Below are 16,919 nucleotides of genomic sequence, written 5' to 3'. Positions count from 1 at the left end.
AGCCATGATTGGTTGGTAAACAGAATCAAGCAGGAGAAGGTATTGGTCCTAGCCAAGGCGGATAGTGGACAGTGTCTGGTTCTTCAAGGGTTCTAGTGTGCTTCTGTCTGGGTTCTTATCTTGGTCTTGCAGAACTCTGCACTGCTGCTTAGAACAACTGAGAATACACAAATACACACACACACACACACACATCTACCTCTTAACAGCTCCCAACCGTTCCAATGAGAATGTGGAATTTCACGAGTTCAGCTTTGACTTAACAACTAAATAACGAGAGAAAGAAAATAGGGAATGAGAAAGAGAGGGGGGGCATGGAGCTCTGCATGGTCTCTGATTGGCTGTAAGGGAAATCCATAGAGTCTGTGGTTACCTTGGCAACTGTAATCATCTCAAATTCAACATCCAGCATTCGGCAAAAGAGAGAGAGAGAGAGAGAGAGAGAGAGAGAGAGAGAGAGAGAGAGAGAGAGAGAGAGAGAGAGAGAAAGAAAGGGGGAAGAGAGGAAGAGTGGCATGGAGGAGGAGAGAGAAACAGGTAGGTAGAGAGAGGGGGAAGAGAGAGAGGGGGAGAGAGAAAGATTGAAACAGTCAAAAGGAGAGCACCGATCGACCTGAGAGGTAGATGAATGGAGGGATTAAAATAGAGGCGTGAGGGGACAGCAGGATCTGACACAAATCAACTTTGTGTGTCTGTATGTATGTGTTTATAATGACCGTGTGTGTGTGTGTGTGTGTGTGTGTGTGTGTGTGAAAGAGAGAATGTGTGTGTGGTAGGGCAGGAGCTGACAGAAAATATTCCTCTCAGAGAGAGGTGTAAGAAAGAGGTGTCAAAAGAGGAGAAAGCGAATGTCAGTGAGAGAGGTTTCCTCCTTTCTCGTTGAGGATTACAAGCTCCGCCCCTCCTCTCTTCTTGTCCCCTTGTCTGGCAGATGGAAATCAATCTGTCCATCCTGGGGCTTCTGCTCGTGGAGGAGAAGCATCCCTCTCTTTCTCCTTCCCTCTCTTTCCCCCTCCCCTCCCCCTCCTCCCCTCCTCTCTGTGTATGCGGCTATCATTCTCCAGTGACAGGAAAGCAGGAAGGGACAATACACCTCTTCTTTCACACCTCCTCCATCCCTACATCATCTATGCTCTTTGTGGTCCTTCAGAGCCTGGGGGAAAGTGATAGAAGGCGAGAGAGACAGAGAGAGAGAAGAAGGGAGAGAGAGAGAGAAAGGGAGAGAGAGGAAGGGAGAGAGAGAGAGAGAGAGAGAGAAAGGGAGAGAGAGAGGGAGGGAGGGTGGGCAAGCAGAGGAGACAGAAAGGGAGAAAGGCAGAGACAGAGAGAAGGTTTGTGTGTGGCGCTAATTATTATGTTTGTTTTGTTTCCCCCTGATGCTGTAGACAACCTCCTGCTAGCCAGCTCTCACACACACACACACACACACACACACACACACACACACACACTCACACTCACCCTCCTGCTGGCACACTGTACAACAAGCCTCCCAGAGGCGGTATACTTTGAAAGCAGCTAGACGAGAAAAACATCAACAGCAGAGGAGACACAGAGAAAGAGAGAGGGAGAGAGAAAGAGAGAGAGAGAGAGGGTACTGTCACTAACTCTGACTCTTCGTAGTAGCCTACGTCCTCACATGCGGGTCCGGAATTTTCCGTCACTCTCCCAGCCAATGAGATGACAGCAGGGCTTCTCCGCTCGTGAGGGGGAGGAGAGAGAGAGCAGGCGGGCTGATTGACAACCAACGCCCTACAGGTGAAGAGAAGAACACGGAGACCAGCGAGAAAGACAGGGAGGAGGACCACAAGCCACAGAGAGAGAGAGAGAACGAGAGAAGGAGAAAAAGAGTGCAGCGACGGCCAGACGTCTCACCCCTTCTCCATAATTTCTTCCTTCTTGCCATCTGTCCTGGTGGTGGTTGTTCTGAGCAGTATCTCTGCTCCTCCTGTTCTCCTCCATCTCCTCCTGCTCTCCTCCTCCTGCTCTCCTACTTCTGCTCTCCTCCTTCTGCTCCTCTTCTTGCACTTCTCCTGCTCCCGCTCTCCTCGTCCTGCTCTCCTCTTCCCCCTCCTCCTCCTCCTGCTCTCTTCCTCCTCCTGCTCTCCTCCTCCTCCTGCTCTCCTCCTCCTCCTGCTCTCCTCCTCCTCCTGCTCTCCTCCTCCTCCTGCTCTCCTCCTCCTCCTGCTCTACACCTTCTCTCCTCCTGCTGCTGCTGCTCTGCTCCCAGCAGCTCCAGAGAGACAGAATGAGCCAGTGTCGGAAGAGGTGTAAGAGGCAGCTGACCAAGGTGGCACGCTATTTCTACCGCTTCCTCACCGGAACACTCACTGAAGGTAGGCAGCCTCCAGCTTCCAGCCTCTAACCACACCCAAGGACAGCCTCTTCCTCTGGGGACAGGACAGATGGTCTGGGTCTGGGTCTGGGTCTGGGTCTGTCCTGGTCCAGGTCCTGGTCCTGGTCTTGGTCCTGGTCCTGGTCTTGGAGAGTGTTTTGTGTGCTGGAGTGTTTGTGTTCATGAGTTGGATTCTACTCAGTGGCTCTATGTGTCCTGAGAGCTCTGCTCTGTACCTGAGCTGTGTGTGTTAGGGCACAGTGCTTCAGTTGGCTCTTTCAGTTTACTTATGTTGACTTCCATAGTAAAAATGTTGTTCTATTTGCTTCATTTCAAGTGATTTCCTGTTTGTCTGCTGGGGGCTCGAACAAGAAGTAAATGTAGGCCGTATATATATATATTTGTAGACTGTGTTTGTGTGTGTGTGCGTGGGAGTGCCTGTGCACGTGTGTGACTAATCTTCATACAGAGTGTCTTGCAAAAGAGGGATCAGAGAGCTGAGTGGTTCTAATTACCACTCCGCCTGTGTGTGTGTGTGTATATGTGTGTGTGTGTGTGTGCGTGTGCACCTGTGTGTGTGCGTGTATGTGTGTGTGGTATTGTGCTGTGTGGCTGAAATGAATTGTGCTGTGGATGTGGAATGAGATCCGCACGGTGAACTCTCTCCTTCTCTTGTTTCTCCAGCTTCTTTTTTTCCTCTCCTATTTTCCATCTCCTTTCTCTCTCTCCGTCCCAGGCAGTTACCCATAACCAGAGAGAGAAAGAGAAATAGGAAGATGGAGCAAGAGAAAGGTGAACCTGAAGAGTTGGAGAAAAGAGAGAGAAAGAGAGAGAGAAAAAGAGTTGGAGAGAGATAACGAATGAGAGAGAGAGAGAGAGATGGGGAGAGAAAGAAAGAAAGTTGGGAGCATGGTTAAATTAGAACCCGGTGAACACAGAGTGAGGTGATGCTGAGGTCATTAACCTGTCACTGACCATTTCCTTGTGAAGATCTCGGCTCACCAAAACAAGAACCCTGAACTCCATCAGGTCAGCCCTGCCCAGTCACACTACCTCCTGTAGATGAGACAGTGTTCTTTCAGTCTGAACCATATCTTTTTCGGATTGTGAAAGTTATAGATGATGGCTCATTTCTAGAGCAGTAATGTTCATACATTTGTATTTTATCGGTTATCTTGAATTGTTGTTGTACCTTGTTAGGTACATCAAGGAGTGTTTGGCCTAGTGCATATTCTGTTGGAAATCAACTCAACAATTGATTCTCCTCTCCTCTCTTTATCTCTTCAGATTTCTGACATCTGCAGAGCTGCATGTTAAGAAAGCAGCTCACACACACACACACACTTATTCTACTTAACCTATCATGTATGATGGGCAGAGACAAACCTAGGTAAATAATACAGTCTGGCACTGCTAGTGAAGCGACACGTCCTTTATGAAGAGGGAACACACACACACACATGGACACACTCACCCATACACTGATATTTTGTCCTGTTAGCTGGCTCATGAGACCCATATCCATAAAATATGTATTTAAAACAAAGTTTTGTGGGTTTAAGTGTGTGTGTGCTTGTGTATGTGTTTCTGTGTGTGAGGTGTGTGTGTCTGTGTTCAGAACTAGACACATTCTTAAGTTTACCCAGAAAGAGGTTGCCATGGCAACCTGCTGCTGCGTGTCTGAGAGAGAAAGACAGCGAGAGAGAGAGAGAGAGAGAGAGAGAGAGAGAGAGAGAGAGAGAGAGAGAGAGAGAGAGAGAGAGAGAGAGAGAGAGAGAGAGAGAGAGAGAGAGAGAGGGGAAAAGGGGGTGAAACAGAGAGAAAGAGAGTGTCCTTGCCGTGGAACAATCTAGGCCTGTTACCACCGTGTCACACAGGGCTGTAATCAAGGCCTTTGATACAGTATGGGAATCTCTGCATTCTGACATTCAGGCCATGCTAATGTAGAGACCTGGGACATGCCATTCACTAGTCTGGTCACAAAGAGAGAGGGAGACAGAGAAACTCTTTATTTTAATTTGCTTATTAGACAGTTCAACTCATGTTACATTTACATTTAGTCATTTAGCAGACGCTCTTATCCAGAGAGACTTACAGTAAGTACAGGGACATTCCCCCGAGGTGAAGTGCCTTGCCCAAGGACACAACGTCATTTGGCACAGCCGGGAATCGAACCAGCGACCTTCGGATTACTAGCCGATTTCCCTAACCGCTCAGCCACCTGACTCCTCATGTTGCTCCATCTCTAGTCTACTATAGATAGGTTGTCTGTTTGTGTATGTGTGTGTGTGTGTCTACATATAGGTTATATATATATGTGTGTGTGTGTGTGTGTCTACATATAGGTTATATATATATGTGTGTGTGTGTGTCTACATATAGGTTATATATATATGTGTGTGTGTGGGTGTGTTATAATAGTACCTGTCAGTTCCAAGTACAATCAAGCCCCTGCATTGCACAGTACAGGCCTGAGAAATGTGTGTGTGTGACTGACATTGGTAACTTATGTGTGTAGATGCCTTGTACCTTGTTGGCTAATTAGCGTCTTTCATTAGCAGCACTGCAGGGAAGAACAGCTACCAGGTGTGTGTGTGTGTGTGTGCGTGCGTGTGAGTGTGTGTGACTCCTTTCCCTCATGTTCTATCTCGGCTGTGTTTGTATTGTTTTACATAATGATGTAACTTTCCAACTTGCAATTAACTTAGTGTAATTAAGACAAATTTAGAACAGGTAAACAAAGATTATGATGTGCTCTTTGCTCCCTCTCTCCCTGTCTCTGTCCCTCTCTCCCCACCTTCGTCTTCCAGCTTTTCAGTAACTTGGTTTGATTCCTCCCCTCCTTGCTATTTTTCTTTTGCCAGCTCTTGTCGGCCCTGAGCAGACTTAATGAATACACACAGATTCTCCTCATCTCTCCTCTCCTGTCACCTCCTGTCCTGTCCTCTCCTCGCCAGCAGGAGATGATGAGCTGCTACCTGCTGGACATAATCATGGCTGAGTACAGGGACCAGCTTTATTATGAACTCACTACAAGTTTAAAAACACCAACATTGCAAGTTTAAAAACACCAACATCGGAGGTAAAAAAACAACAACAACACTGCAGGTAAGGAAACACCAAAACTGCAGGTTAAGAAACACCGACACACCAACACTGCAGGTTAAGAAACACCAACACACCAACACTGCAGTTCATGAAACACCAAGACTGCAGGTTGAGAAACACCAACACACCATCACTGCACCAATACTGTTGGTCATAGTGCCACTGAGTTAGTTGTCAGTAGAATTTGAAATAGTTTCATTAAATCTATTGACTCAGACATACCAGATACACGCATGCACACACAGAAAAACACATGTATGCACACACACACCATTTATCACATTGGTATTCATGCCTAGTCCTGTAGGCTTCCATTGAAGGAATGTCACAGTGTTAAAAGAGAATGCTGAGCTCTGACGACTCTGGGGAGACCACTGACCTCCTAATGAATGACCTCTGAATAACTGGTCTATATCCTGCTGCATGCAGTCTCCACACACACGTATACGCACATACATAGACTTTGTATACACACATGGATACACACACATACACACACAGTTTATGTGTACAGACTATACACATTACACATGCACAATATGTTTACCGTACCGTCTACAGTATATATATATGTGCACACACACACCATTCATCTGAAGTCCTGTGTAGCAGGCTGACATACAGAAAGAGAATAGGTTATCAATAGAAGCCCTGGATAAATAATAAATCTGGTCTGGTCCTGTCCTGGTGTTGTGCTGCGTGGAGTCGGGTCTGGCCCTGTCCTGGTGTTGTGCTGCGTGGAGTCGGGTCCCTGGTGTTGTGCTGCGTGGAGTCGGGTCTGGCCCTGTCCTGGTGTTGTGCTGCGTGGAGTCGGGTCTGGTCCTGTCCTGGTGTTGTGCTGCGTGGAGTCGGGTCTGGTCCTGTCCTGGTGTTGTGCTGCGTGGAGTCGGGTCTGGTCCTGTCCTCAGCTCTGTACTTTTCGTTGCCTTTCCTTTGGACAGCTACTGTTTATAACCCCGCCTTGTCTCTGCATTGCCAAACTAAAGTTTGACATGGTCTGCTCGAGTCCTTAGACTGGCCCTCCACCAATCAGAGCCTGGTAATCAGACCGTAGTCCCTCTCCGTAGATCATCAGCATGGTTTTTAGCTGGCAAAAACCGCACCCACCAGTCTATTTGATGGGACATCATTAAGAATTGTGTTGGTAAAATGTAGAGTATCTGGGGGTTGATCTCTATTGGAGACCAGGGAGGGTCTATCTCTAACAGTCTTTATAAGGTTCTCTGCGCTTGATTATGTGATTGTGTGTGTGTGTCCGCACGTGTGTGTGTGTGTGTGTAAGAGCTGAGGGGATTAGTGTATTTCGTGATTCCTTCTCCCATCCCCCATAAGCCTAATGATGTCACCTACCAACCTCTCCTCTTCTTCTTTGCTCATCCACCCCTCCTCTCCTCCTCCCCTCCTCCCCTCCTGTCTCTCATCACCATGTATTAGTGTGACTAGCTAAACTGAGACCAACTGTCAACTCAGATGACTCCATAAATAAAACAACTTCTCCTGTCTGTGTGAAGGGCTGTCAGGGTGGAGTGAGCCATGTCACAGAGAGACAAGGACAGACAGGGACGGATAATGTTTCTGTGTATTTAGGTGTGTGTGTGTGTGTGTGTGTGTGCTTGCAGTGAGTTTCAAACTGAATGTCTGCATGGTGGTTTAGTATGTAACTTGTGTTTCTGCAGGAACTAAGGGTGTGTGAGACTGTGAGTGTATGTGCGTGTGTGTGCGTGTGTGTTTGTGTGTGGGAGGGAGGGGGTTGCTTCACCCAGGTCCTGCAGGAGGCCCCAGACAAGCCTGGGGCTTGAATAGGGAAGTACCCCAGTTTGAGGGAGCTGTTGCTGGACCATGAGTCATTATCGTACCCATGCAATCTAGATTGGTTCCCAGGTAAATTGAGTGTTGTGGGTAAATTGAAAGTAGGTGTTTTAAAGAAAGCTGGTGTAAATTGTATGTGTATGGGCGTTTGTCAGATCCATTTTAAGAACACCATGTCTTAGCTGCCAGACTTAGACTTGTGAAGATTCTCACCAGCCCCCAGTTGATTAAATCTCTATTTATTGTCTGTCTGTCTGTCTGTCTATTAGCAGTATGTCTTCCTTGACAAATGAAAACCGTCTCTCTCTCTGTCACTCATAGTGACACACACACACTCACACATACACACACACTGGCACAGCCACTCAGAGTAGCCTGGTGGGAGTTCAGCAAGAGGAAGGGTGTCTCTCTTCATTCTCTATCTGCTTCTCTCTCTTCGCCCCTCCCTTGGTTTTCTCGTGTCCTTTAGCTGCAGCAGGTCTCCCAGCTTGCGTCCTTGGTCACTAACTATCCTCCTCCTCCTCCCTCTCCTGCCCCCATGCCACCTCCATCTCACCCCAATCTCCCCTCCCCTCTCCTCCCCCACACCCCCTCCTCCATCCCCCCAACCTCCCATCCCATCCTCCTCTCCCTCCACCCCCTCTTTCTCACCCCTTCCCGCTTGTCCTCACCTCCTCCCCCTCTTCGTCACCCCCTCCTTTTACGAGGAAGGTGTGAAACATCTCCTCCATCCATCATCGGCACACACACCTCTCACACACTCGCTAAAAATAAACCCCTATTAGCAAGCGTCTGGCCAAGAGGGGAGGAGAAGAGGAGAAGAGGGGGAGGAGGAGGAGGAGGAGAGAGGAGAGAGACAATGTTGGCCGTGTAGAGAGGCAGAATAATGGCGAGAAGGAGGAGAGGACAGGAGAGGAAATGAAGATGGAGGGAAGTCAAGGTGGTCGGAGGGGAGGAGGATGAGAAAGTAGATGGACAGGGCAGGGCAGAGAGAGAGGGACGATGAAGAAGGGGAGGGAGAGAGAGGAGGGGGATGGGCAGACACGACGGGAGGTTGCGTCGCTGAACGAGGGAGAGAAGGAGAGAGGAACAAAGGTAATGAGCAGAGTAACAGTACAGTATACAGGATGAGCCCAGACAGACCTAGACCAAAAATAGACCAGGTCTGCCCCCCCCCCCCCCCCCCCCATCAAGAAACAGGCACACCTGGGCCAATTAAAGTCGTTTCAGCTAACTGAGGTTGGTCTTATTTGTCTCTCAGTGGTTCTATTTGGAATAGTTGATTAGTGTAATTTCATCCAATTCAATTTGATTTAGCGATCCTGAAGGAGGTGTCAAGATGTCACCGGGTGGAGATCAATCAAGCCCACCCTGTGTAATAACAGCATTGTCAAATAGAAATGTGAAATTGTTTCATTTATTTATCTCTACTTGATTGATCTTGCCTGACACAATGGAACCATTCCCAACAGAACAGGCAGACAGAAGCAAACTCCCCCAGAAATGAGTGTCAAACAGATAAGCTGGGGATGTTTTGACTGAAAACCTGGATAACAGTCACCTCCAGTGACAGCTAAAGAGCCAGAGGACATTACTGTTCTTATTGGGGGTAAACAATGACACGTACCACTGTTGACACTGTGAAGGGAATGCTGTTCATTATGTGTGTGTTTGCGTGTGTGTGTGTGCACCTCTGAGTGTTTAATGAGTGTTATAAGACAGTGCTAATGAACATCTGTCTCTCTACATCTCTCATGTCCACTCAGTGCGGAATGTTTCATAGCCTCCCTGCATGCTGTTTCTGTCCAAACATACACGCGCACACACACACATGCACACACATGAACACACAAGCAAACATTTATGCACACACATATATATATGCGTGCACACACACACGCGCATTCACACACATACATGCGCACGCACGCACACATGCACACACACACACACACACACTGTGAACCCAGTAGGAGTTAATTTCTTGTGTGACTGACATTCATGAATTTAGGAGAAAGTGGTTTCACAAGTGCCACCAGATGTTCAACCCATTGAGTGAGTGAGTATGTGTACATCCTCTTCTCTCCTTTCCTCTCCTCTCCTATCCTCTCCTTATCATCATCACCACCACCACCATCATCTCTCCCCATTACTGTAAATACAGCCTTGTTCTAGAACCTTGTTACCATGGCAGCAATAACCTCATCCAACTTTCCTCCTCTTCCCTTTTCGTCCTTCTCTGCTCCTCCTCTCATCTACCTATCCTTCTCTGCTCCTCCTCTCATCTACCTATCCTTCTCTGCTCCTCCTCTCATCTACCTCTCCTCCTCTCCTCCACCTCTCATCTACCTCTCCTCCTCTCCTCCTCCTCTCATCTACCTCTCCTCCTCCTCTCATCTACCTCTCCTCCTCACCTCCTCCTCTCATCTACCTCTCCTCCTCACCTCCTCCTCTCATCTACCTCTCCTCCTCCTCTCATCTACCTCTCCTCCTCTCCTCTACCTCTCCTCCTCCTCTCCTCCTCCTCTCATCTACCTCTCCTCCTCTCCTCCTTTCCTCTCATTTACCTCTCCTCCTCCTCTCCTCCTCCTCTCCTCCTCCTCTCATCTACCTCTCCTCCTCTCCTCCTCTCATCTACCTCTCCTCCTCCTCTCCTTCTCCTCTCCTCCTCTCCTCCTCTCCTCCTCTCCTCCTCCTCTCCTCCTCTCCTCCTCTCTTTCTCTCCTCCTTCCGTCCTCCACTCCTGAGAGGTGAGGACAGATGTGATGAAGTACTGAAGTGAAAGTTAAGGCCAGTAAGCAGCTGGACTTACTGCAGCTTGTGTCTCAACACCAGGGACGGATGGATTGATGGCTGGATGAAAAAAGGGGGGTCTGAATGGATGACTGGACAGATGGGTGAATGGAGGGAGAGATGGATGGAAGGATGGACAATGGATGGAAGGATGAAGGGAGGGGAGTTGATATGTACCATACAGTGTAGGTAGTTGTGTGTGTGTGTGTGTGTGTGTTGGTGTGTGTGTGTGTGTGTGTGTGTGTGTGTGTGTGTGTGTGTGTGTGTGTGTGTGTGTGTGTGTGTGATTGATAGCACTCCTGTGGATACTTGACAGAGCCTGTCACATAGTCAGTCAGAACAAGGTGAACACAGCTACAGCTGACACTATTGATCTCTCTTTTAAATGGATGAAAATTCTCCTCTACACGCACACACGCACGCACACACACACACACACACACACACACACACACACACACACACACACACACACACACACACACACATGCACACACACAGGTACCTGAACATTTATGTTCATAAAATTCAGCCCAAAATCCAGAACATTCATATTCACATTTAATTTACATTCTAATGACTAGAGATATTTTTTGTAGTATTTTGATAAATTATGGATATTTTAATCATCTCATGTCTTGGCTGCCTGGGGTCATTACAGTAAGCGCTGTGCTTGTGGAGAGGTGAGACTCTGCTGTCCAGTCAGGCTCCCCAGCCAGGTGGATACATCTACACTAACTATAGCTAGAAAAGTGCTGAATAAATCCAGTCTAACTATAGCTGTTATATAAGCCTGAGGAATCTCTCCATCCACACACACCTCCAATTCATTACTTGGGATTGGCTGCTAAAGTTAAATAAGTGTGTGTGTGTGTGTGTGTCTCCACATGTGTGTCTGTGTGTGTTGGAGCACACTCAGAGCTGGCCACAGATGACCTTCAGACAAAGAAGCCATCAGAAACTATCTGTATCTCTCTCTCTCTTTCACACACACACACACATACATACACACACACACACACACACACACACACACACACACACACACACACACACACACACACACACACACACACACACATACATACATACACACAAGCAGTGTGTGGTGGGCAAAGGTTCTCGGGGGAGGTGTGGCTACAGCCTCTAAAAGGCCAGGCTGGCTCCCGTGGGAGGGGCTTGTCAACTCCACTCAGCCAACCAGGCGAGAGCAGCACAAGCACACCTTGGAGAGGGATGACCTTGGGACACCCAGCTGGTGACCTCCACTCTGCCCAGAGCTGCAGATATGGAGGGAGGGGGAGGGAGAGGAGGAGAGAGAGAGGGGAGAAGGAGAGACGGGGGGATAGGGGGAGGGAGAGAGTGTGGGGAGAGATGGAGAGTGGGGGTGTGGAGAGGGAGAGATGGAGGGAGGGGAGGGAGAGAGGGAGGAGAGAGATGGATGGAGGGGGAGGTAGAGAAGGAGAGAGGGAAGGGAGAGATGGAGGGAGGGGAGATATGGGAGAGAAGGAGAGAGGGAGGGGAGGGATGGTGGGAGGGGGAGAGAAAGAAGGAGAGAAAGGATGAAGGGAGAGGCGGAGGGAGAGAAAGTATGAAAAGAGAGGGGAGGTAGAGGAGAAAGTATAAATGGAGGGGGGGTAAGGAGAACGGAGAAAGGGAGAGGAGGGAGGGAGATGGAGAGAAAGTATGAATGGAGGGAGGTAGGGAGAGACAGGGGGTCAGTAGAGAGAGGGGGGATGGGGGAAAGTGAAAGTAAGGACATAGAGTGACAGAGCAGAATGAACATGTAGTGATAGAGAGACGGTGCAAGACTGAGAGAGAGAGCTGATGTGACAGATGCAGGAGGACTAAAGAAGAGAGGAGCGGAGGTGGAGGAGGAGAAGAGAGGAGGGGAGGAGAGGGGGAGGAGGGGGAGGAGAGGGGAGAGGGGGAGGAGAGGAGGGTAGGGTAGGAGAGGGGGAGGAGGATGAGGGGAGGAGGAGGGGAGGAGAGGGGGAGGAGAGGAGGAGAGGGGGAGATGGGGAGGAGAGGGGGAGGAGGAGGAGAGGGGAAGGGGAGGAGAGGAGGAGGGGAGGACAGGAGGAGAGGAGGGGAGGAGAGGAGGAGAGGGGGAGGAGAGGAGGGGAGGAGAGGGGGAGGAGGAGGAGGGGAGGAGAGGAGGAGAGGAGAGAGAAGAGGAGAAGAGTAGAGCAGAAGAGAATAGAAGAGGAAGAGGGGAGAGGAGAGCAAAGAGAAGAGGAGAGTCAAGAAAGCAGAACCAAGGGAATAGGCTGAAGTAAATGAGGGACGGAGGCATAGAGGAAAAATTGAGAAGTACTCTGTGTTGAGGTGTAAGGGAGGAAGCATAAGGTATCAATGAGACTTTGGCACTAACTCCTGAATCTCTCGCTTTCTGCCTGTCTTTCACTCTCTCCCTCCCTCCTCTTACACCTTGTGTCTGTCTGTGTGAGTGGCATAGCGCTCCGTTTCCTCCCAGATCACTCAGGTGTGTGTGTGGAAACACCTCCTTCTCCTTCCATGATGGCTGCTTTGTGAAGCGTGAGGTAGACGTTATGATTACTACTATTGTGGAGGTCTGTGTAGGCGGGGTGGGTTATGTGTGTGTGGGGGGACTGTGTGTGTGTGTGTGTCGGGGGGGGGGGGGGTAGTTGTATCTTGATGATGAAATGGAAAGGTGTACCAAAGAACAAGGGAGAGCTCTCTGTACTTACACTAACACACACACACACACACACACAGTCATCATTAAATAAGCCCTTCCATCTCCTGTCGCCCTCTCTCTTTTCCTCTTTCTCAACTCCCTCTCTCTCTCTCTCCCGCCCTCTTTGTCTTTCACCCCCTCTCTCCCTCTCTCTCCTCCCTCCCTTTCTCCATCTCTGTCTCTCTCTCTCTAGCCCTGTTCTTTGTCTTTCCACCCCACTCTCTCTTTCTCTCTGTTTTTCTCTCTCTCTCCCTCTCCAGAGGGAGGTCACACTATCTGATGAAGCTCTATTGATCTGCCAGTCTGTATGCCCAGTACACCTGTGTCCTGACTACCAATATAGGATACACACACACAAGTATTACACACACACATAAATATTTACACACACACTCTCTATTTCTCTTCTCTTTGTCTATTGAGATGACTTCCTCTTTGGTACATATCTTTCTTGTAAGTGTAACAGTGCTAGTCTCTGGGAAAAGACACCGTTCCAGTCCTTCATACACATGTCCTCCATGTTTACTGGTGTGTGCTGTTCATGGGGTTTGCTGTAGAGGATGTATAGATCAGGACAATTTGTAATTCAGTTTGTTTAATGGATGTCTGCAACTATTTACATTGAGATCACTGTTATAGACTATAGACTAGACTGTTATAGACAGTGTGACTACATAACCTACAGAACATAGTAATACCTACATTTTAAACATAGAAAATTAGGAATTGATATGAAATAAGTAAAATATAGTAAGTGTAAGTTGCAGTATAGGAGATTGCAAACTTTTTAAGAAGGCACAGAGGACGTGTGTGAGGGGTACGTGGATGTTGTAAAGTTGAAGTAGGTGCGGTCTAAGGCAGTACCAGTATTACAACTATTACATTGACATCCAGTTACCCCTGGAAAATTGTGACACCTTCAAGTTTCACCTGTGTAATCACTGAACTGTAGTCCTACTAGAAATATTGCTATGTGGTCACATGGTAGTTAATGTAACTTGAATGTGAAGTTTTGCCTTGTAGTTTCTAAGGCCACGTTTACACATAGCCGGGTATTTACAGAAACAAATATTTCTGCCCCTCCGTTTTCAAAAATAACGTTGTACACACAAGATCGTTTTCAAAAATGTTTCTGTTTACATGAACCCGCATAAATACGCCCCCGAGCGCCATCATAACTATGCCAAACCTGTAGGCGGCAGTATAACGAGAAGGATAAAGCCATGCAAACCAATCAGAATTCTCAAAATCAACAACTACAAATAACACGATCAACTTCCTTTTCCTTTCAATAGTAAATATGGCGCGAGGTTCATTTGTTTGGATGATTCACAAATAAATGTAACGCTTTGCACAAATGTATTTTGTGATTCGCAAATGTAACGTGATTCACAAATAAATGACCCCATTACATTACTACAAACATAGGATGCTCACATGACGTGATGCATTTTTTGTCGCATACTGTGACGTTTGAGAACCTAAAACTTTGTTTAACCGAGTGCACCCGCCAACACAAAAACAGAGTTTTCAGAAATCTCCACTTTGGCCGGAGTTTTTAGAAATGATCGTTTTCCGTGATAAAACCTCTGTTTTCGTGTAAATGAAAGGCCAAACCGCATGAAGATATATGCGTTTTTCCTCCGTGTAAATGGGGCCTAAGGGTTAAGGTGTATTTCTAAGGGTTAGGTTGTAGTTTCTAAGGGTTAGGTGTAGTTTTTAAGGGTTAGGTTGTAGTTTATAAGGGTTAGGTTGTAGTTTATAAGGGTTAGGTTGTAGTTTCTAATGTCTGAGGTGTTGCTGTTGTTGTATTGTTTCTTTGTTTCTTTGTTTGTTGTTGAAAGTGAAGATAGCACTTATCATCATCACCATCATTATCATTATCATCATCATCCCCACCATAATGCTTCATAATGACTTTGGTGTTGATCTCATCTCTGTGCTCGATGCATGATGTCTGTCTGCAGGGGTCCAGATTGTTTATCACTGCTCGATGCTTGCTGTCTGTCCAGTTTTCCCCAGGCATAGAAGGGTGCGTGATCTCATCAGTCTTTCTCCCAGCCCTCCAAACCTGATTCTACTGAAGACTATAAATAGACTCTCAGACATGGGCACACACACGGACATGCACATTCACACACACACGGACACATGCGTATACACTTACACTCACCTGAAGTGAGGTGTGTGTATAAAGTGTGTGCAGCTGGTGAATTGGGATATGTGTGTAGTGAGGTGTGTGTGAGTGTGTAGTGAGCTGTGAGATGTGTGTAGGGGGTGTGTGTGTATTGAGGTGTGTGTAGTGAGCTGTGAGATGTGTGTAGGGTGTGTGTGTGTGTGTATTGAGGTGTGTGTAGTGAGCTGGGAGGTGAGGTGTGAGCGCGAGTGAAGAGTTGAGTCAAGCTGTACACAAAGGCTATACACAGACACATGTGGCAGTTGAAATGGACCATCTGTCTACACACACACACATCGACACACAAAGACACACACACACACTGGGCACAGACAGTTACGAAAGGCTGTAATGATAAGACTTATCAGTGGACATCTGTAATCTGGACTGGGCCTAGGGCCCTTACACATCAGAACACATGAGGAAAAATGTAGAGGGGAGGAAGAGAGGAAGGGAGGTGGAGAGGGTGGAGGAGGAGGGGTGAGTATTTTGAACCAGTGTATATAGAGAGAGAAACAGAGAGAGAGAGAGAGAGAGAGAGAGAGAGAGAGAGAGAGAGAGAGAGAGAGAGAGAGAGAGAGAGAGAGAGAGAGAGACAGAGAGAGACAGAGAGAGAGAAGGAACAGATTGGCTTACAGTTTATTTATAGAATAGACAGTCCATAGAACTGGAAAAAGGAACCAGGACTTTTATTAATCTGCTGTGGTGTTTTGATGTTGTGTGTTTTACACTTGAAATAGTCCTACCTGCAGTACCTACCTCCCTACCTACAGTACCTACCTACATACCTACCTACCTACCTACCTACCTACCTACCTACCTACCTACCTACCTACCTACCTACAGTACCTACCTACCTCTCTACCTACCTACCTACCTACCTACCTAGTAACCTCCCTACCTTCCTAACTACAGTACCTACCTACCTATCTACCAACCTACCCAGCTACCTACCTAACTACCTACTTCCCTACTAACCTCCCTACCTTCCTACCTACAGTACCTACCTACCTACTTCTCTACTTCCCTACCACTCTACCTCCCTACCTCTTTACCTACCTACAAACCTACCTACCTCCCTACATTACCACCTACCTATACCCACTTCTGCCACCTCTGCTTGACAGTGGTTTATATTTGTCACAATGGCAGTTCTCAGTCATGCAGAGAGAATGTATTCTACTGTCCTCCTTCAACAGAAAGTGAAAATAGTGTCATTTGCACCGAGAAACCAGTCATTCAGTAGTTGTCTGTGTTTCTCCCATGCTGGGAGACCGGCGAGCAGCGAGTTGCAGTAGTCCAACTTTGAGAGGACAAGTGCTTGGACTAGCAGCTGGGTGGAATGCTCAGATAGGTATCTCCTGATCTTCCGGATGTTGTAGAGGGTGAATCTACACGACCGGGAGACCGCAGCCATGTGGGCCGTGAGGGAGAGCTCGTCATCCATGGTCACCCCGAGGTTCCTGGCAGAGGATGAAGGGGTCCCCGCCGCAGATCCCAGGGTGATTGAGAGATCGTGGGAGATGGAGGGTTTGGCCGGGATGATGAGGAGTTCTGTTTTGGTGAGGTTCAGCTGGAGGTGGTGCTCGGTCATCCAGGCGGAGATGTCTGTGAGGCAGGCCTCGATCCGAGCTGAGATCCCCGGATCAGTCGGGGGGAACGACAGGTACAGCTGCGTGTCGTCAGCATAGCAGTGGTAGGAGAAGCCATGGGAGGTGATGATTGGTCCAAGCGAGGTGGTGTAGAGGGAGAAGAGGAGGGGTCCAAGGACGGATCCCTGTGGGACACCAGTGGAGAGCTGGCGGGGGCCTGACACTTTGCCTCCCCAGGAGACCTGGTAGGATCTTCCCGACAGGTAGGATGAGATCCACTGAAGTGCAGTGCCAGTGATGCCCATCTCAGAAAGTCTGGCCAGCAGGATTTGATGGTTAACCGTATCAAACGCTGCCGAAAGGTCCAGCCGAACGATGACGGATGACCTTGAAGCCGCTCTGGCA

At 48.1% G+C, this 16,919-nt stretch overlaps 1 protein-coding gene across 3 annotated transcripts in view; it reads left to right on the top strand.

The window, feature by feature from the left end:
* Nucleotides 1-16,919, top strand: part of LOC134021986 (Kv channel-interacting protein 2) — a 71,252-nt gene that overhangs the window by 19,822 nt on the left and 34,511 nt on the right. Inside the window, exon 1 of one of the 3 annotated variants that reach the window (XM_062463126.1) lies at nucleotides 2,120-2,336. The exons of the other annotated variants lie outside the window; for them this stretch is intronic. Coding sequence (XP_062319110.1) covers nucleotides 2,249-2,336 — 88 coding nt within the window. The 5' untranslated portion in view covers nucleotides 2,120-2,248. Of the gene's footprint in view, nucleotides 1-2,119; nucleotides 2,337-16,919 lie in introns of those variants that run through there. 3 annotated transcript variants of the gene reach the window in all.

The sequence above is a fragment of the Osmerus eperlanus genome, chromosome 6, assembly GCF_963692335.1.
Source record: "Osmerus eperlanus chromosome 6, fOsmEpe2.1, whole genome shotgun sequence".
Lineage (NCBI taxonomy): Eukaryota > Metazoa > Chordata > Actinopteri > Osmeriformes > Osmeridae > Osmerus > Osmerus eperlanus.
The sequence above is the reverse complement of the archived record's forward strand: the minus strand, read 5'-3'. Positions and strand labels throughout refer to the sequence as shown.